The sequence below is a fragment of the Sitodiplosis mosellana genome, unplaced genomic scaffold, assembly GCF_009176505.1.
Source record: "Sitodiplosis mosellana isolate CC-2019 unplaced genomic scaffold, AAFC_SMos_1.0 Smas_scaffold_6150, whole genome shotgun sequence".
In the NCBI taxonomy this organism is placed as follows: domain Eukaryota; kingdom Metazoa; phylum Arthropoda; class Insecta; order Diptera; family Cecidomyiidae; genus Sitodiplosis; species Sitodiplosis mosellana.
In genome coordinates, this window is record NW_022601391.1 from 3,581,980 (window position 1) to 3,586,400 (window position 4,421).

General features: G+C 34.4%; 1 protein-coding gene across 4 annotated transcripts in view; it reads left to right on the forward strand.

The window, feature by feature from the left end:
* Positions 1–4,136, forward strand: part of LOC129574187 (extracellular serine/threonine protein CG31145-like) — a 5,501-nt gene extending 1,365 nt beyond the window's left edge. For 2 of the 4 annotated variants that reach the window (XM_055455783.1, XM_055455782.1), the window contains exons 2-4: positions 1,711–2,694; positions 2,778–3,014; positions 3,088–4,136. In XM_055455783.1, coding sequence (XP_055311758.1) covers positions 2,049–2,694; positions 2,778–3,014; positions 3,088–3,218 — 1,014 coding nt within the window. In that variant the 5' untranslated portion in view covers positions 1,711–2,048 and the 3' untranslated portion in view covers positions 3,219–4,136. Of the gene's footprint in view, positions 1–111; positions 2,695–2,777; positions 3,015–3,087 lie in introns of those variants that run through there. The other 2 variants (XM_055455780.1, XM_055455781.1) reach the window with 2 other exon arrangements.
* The last annotated feature ends 285 nt before the right edge of the window (positions 4,137–4,421 follow it).

A 4,421-nucleotide genomic window follows, 5' to 3' on the forward strand; every position in this document is an offset into this window, starting at 1 on the left:
AAAAAAAAATAAAAATGTCACGAATGTGCAAAATTGATTTTTGTGAGAGCGTAGCACGTGATAAACATCAATTTTATATGTAAAAAATGTTTCTTTCATTACGGAACATTGTTGATGCGTTCAATTAGTCGCGTTCATGAGTGCGTCTAACGACGTAAAGAATTGAAATGAACTTCACTGAATGCGCTCATCGCAAATTCGTGTTTTACTTTGTTTTGTTAGCTTGGTGCAGGGGTTGTGTTTTCAAATCCTAGATGGGAGGTAAGACCGGAGACCCCCCTCCTTGCACACGTCTGTATATGGCCATTATTTTTTGTCAGAATGTTGCCTGTGGTGAGATGTCAATCTTCCGTCAAGTGTCTCTCCGTCAGTCACAGCCTACCGCAAAATTAATTCAAATTACGAAAAAATCAAATGATAATTTTTTCCAATTCAACAATTAGATTTTAATTTTTTTTAAATACATCATCAAAAATATGTTTATATTCGACCGTCTCAGTAAAACGAACACATTAGGTCGGTGTTTGTTTGCAGAATACATCAAATTTACCATATCATTCTGTACATGTTTGCATTTCAGTTTTTCAGCATTGTCATCATTGCACTTTTGTGTAAATACATCTGCTACAAAATGCATGACGTCCGAGAAAATATGGTTTTAGCTGGAATCATACTAGATGCATGTACAATATGTGTATTTACCAGGGGTCGCAACTGGGACTTTTTCGGACAAAATCGTTTTTTCTCAGAATTTGATGAAACTTTGGATTTATATGTTTCAGACCGAAAGGAAAAAACAATTTACCTCGGAAGTGAGGCATTTTGTAGCATATATATTCACACAAAAGTGTGAATTTTCATCAAATTCTGAGAAAACAAAATTTTTCCCGAAAAAGTCTCGGTCGCGACCCCTGGCACTTACCATAGCTGTTTAGCTATTTAGCTTTAGTTTTACTAAAAAATTTATCGCAATTTTTCGAGCCTTTATTACGAATCGTTTCGTATTGAACAATGAACTGCTGTACATTCAAGAAGAAATGAACCGTGCATCGAAAATGATTACAGTTTAGATTTAAAATATTTTTTTTTCTTGAAAGGTGCATTTCAAACTATTTTGTTTTCTTTTAATTAATTGAAGATAACGGGACTCGTGCTGTTGAAAAAAATAACGAAAGTGTTCAACCAGATTGAAACACTACACACTGTATCTATCATTGAAAACTTTAAACGACCGAAATCCTACGCCATATAGATCGAGTTTTGTGATAGTGTTCAAGCATATATGAGTTGCGAATATGAAGTCTCTATATATATTCCAATTTATATTCCATTGAGAATACATATGAATAATAATCCGAAATTGATTTACGTTGAACGCAAGGGCAATCATTTTTTTTCAAAACTCGGATTACACTACAATTGTAAATTCAATTTTGTGTTATTGGTAGATTGAAAAATTGACAAAGTGTAATTAAAAAAAGTTATTGTTTGTGATTCAATTGTCCTCGACCGAATAAATATTAGCATTAACCGAGAAATAGTCTGTCGTGATACACTGAAATTGATTAATTAAAACTGAAAATAACTTATTAACTTAATGAAACGTGTCGAAAAATATCATGAAGTCGTTATTTAAGCCAAAATTAAGAATTCGTTTCATCACTTTCATTGGTTATTCCTTGGTGTGCGCTGTAATTTTAATTCTTTTAGTTTTTCAGCTGAATTTGAATTTAAATCATAAAAGTTTTCTTGGACATGTTGACACAAAACATGAAATCCAAGATTGGTGGCACACAATCGTCAAAAACAGCGGATCACCAGATATCAATGTTTCAATTAAAGCACATGATTCATTCAATGACTTACAAGTTTTGACGATAGAACCGCTCGATGCTAGTCAATATGATAAATATGCAGATGTTATAGTTTCATCATCGTCGATATCAAAGGCGGCTCAAAATCGAAACAATTTCAATGAACTTCGGTTGATTATCATAAAAAATGGAAGCAGTTTGAATCGATTTCATCGTCATATCACTAGATTCGATATGTATAGTGAAGAAAATGCAAAAATTGTTAGTGAACTACTTAAAGACATGGCAACACAGCCAATTTTGCACGTTGAACAGAAAACGGGTGGTACCCAACTAAAACTGGTGATAACTTATCAAAATAAGATGAAAGCATTATTTAAACCAATGCGATTTCCGCGTGAGCAACAAACACTTCCGAATCATTTTTATTTTTCGGATTTTGAGCGTCACACAGCAGAGATAGCTGCATTCCATTTGGATCGGTTATTGGGATTTCGACGAGCTGTGCCTGTTACCGGGCGCCTATTGAATATAACGAGTGAAATTTTTCAGAAGACAGATGCTGAATTAATGAAGACATCGTTTATTTCACCCGCAAATAATTTATGTTTTCATGGAAAGTGTTCATATTACTGTGATACAAGCCATGCAATTTGCGGTCAGCCGGATACGTTGGAAGGTTCGTTTGCCGCTTTTTTGCCAGAGGAAAGTGAGCGAAAAATTTGGCGCCATCCATGGAGACGATCCTATAGCAGAAAGAAGAAAGCCCAATGGGAAAGTGATAATAAATATTGCGAGAAGGTTCGACGAGACCCGCCTTATGATGAAGGAAGAAGATTACTCGATCTGATTGATATGTCAATTTTTGACTTTCTCATGGGTAAATTGGTCATTTTGAGATTGGCCCTAAAGTTTCATTAATTTTAATTGAATTTTATTGTTTCTTCTATGGTTCATTCCTAGGCAACATGGATCGTCATCATTATGAAACGTTTCGTATGTTCAACGATTCATTTACCATTCATTTGGATCATGGCCGTGGATTTGGCAAAGCATTTATCGATGAAATGAGCATTCTGGCACCACTATTACATTGCTGTCAAATACGCTCATCCACATTGAAGACTTTGTTGGATATTCACAATGGCAACGAACCGTTATCAAAATCATTGAAAAATGCGATGAGCAATGATCCCATTGGTGTGTATTTTAATCGACCACAATTTGGTAGTTCAAATTCTTAATAATTAATATTCTATAACTTAATTTCCAGCACCAATACTCTGGGAACCACATTTGAACGCCCTGGATCGCCGCGTAGAGATAATCTTAAATGGAATCCGGAACTGTATACGAAACGTACAACATGCTAAGGATGAAATTGAAGAAACTTCCGAAGTGTAATTTGGAGAGGTTGAATTTCATGCAAATAAAATTAATCAAAAAAAGGAGAATGAAGACAATTGCATATTGCACAGTCGAACGTTTTATGTCAAATTACATTTTCCATTTCTTCTATGAGCGAGATTCATTACACAAACATATATCGAGTTGGCACTCTCTATATGTTTGGCAAGTGCAACAAAACGAAAGAAGGCTAAAACCGACTACATTGATTCATTGACTCCAAAAGTTTAAATGTTTTCAACATCAGTACTTGCGCATTCAACGGATCACTAGTTTCCTTGTTCTGAAATCATTATTAACAGCATCGAAGTCAAGCCGACAGTTTGGCTAAATCCACCGCAGTGTCTGTATTAATGATCTAGAACCATCTAAGTCATAGCTTACAAATGGTACAATTCAAACTGAATCCGCTATAATTTTACCAAATGACTGCTCACAACGTCATTTCAAACGGGCAATAAATTTAGATGAAAAATGAAAGGTTATCACAGTCCCACAGATAACCTTTTTTAGACAGAGAAAAGTGTGGGCTCGTGTGAATGTATAAGACTCCATGATGAAACATAAATTCAGATGTCTGAGTTGTTGCCTCAAAAAGTATTCATTGAAGGTTATATAGTCTTGTTATCGATAGACAAGTTCAAACAATCAAACTGTGAATGTAATTTTTGTGTGTTTTTCATATTTTTTTCCATTCAATTTGTCGGTTATAATAATTGAAAGTACCTTCGAAATTTTTGCAAAATAAAAATCATGAAACTCTCAGAATGAAATGAGCGGAGGGAGCAAACAGTACTCAACAATTAAAATACTCTGGCATATGTTAAATATTCATTGACCAAGAGATTGAGTCAATGATAAGGGATTGTTATTCATGACAAGTATTTCACAAATTGGCTGTTAATGGACATAAAACTGAGTAAGGATTGGAATAAAAATTAATTGAAGCGCGATGAAAAAGTGAAACGCCATAACTATAATATCGTTCTTGTTCGTTTACTAATGAAGAACATATACTTTGTATACTACAAATTTGTACCATTATCTCAACCATCACATACCACAAGAATTTCCCCTCTGTTTCCATAGCGTTACAACTGAATGGATATGACTGAATGCTCCAAAAGCATGAACTTACATAAAAGAAATGGCCTCAAAACACTCATTCACATCCTAGTAGAATAAACCTAATCGAAAATT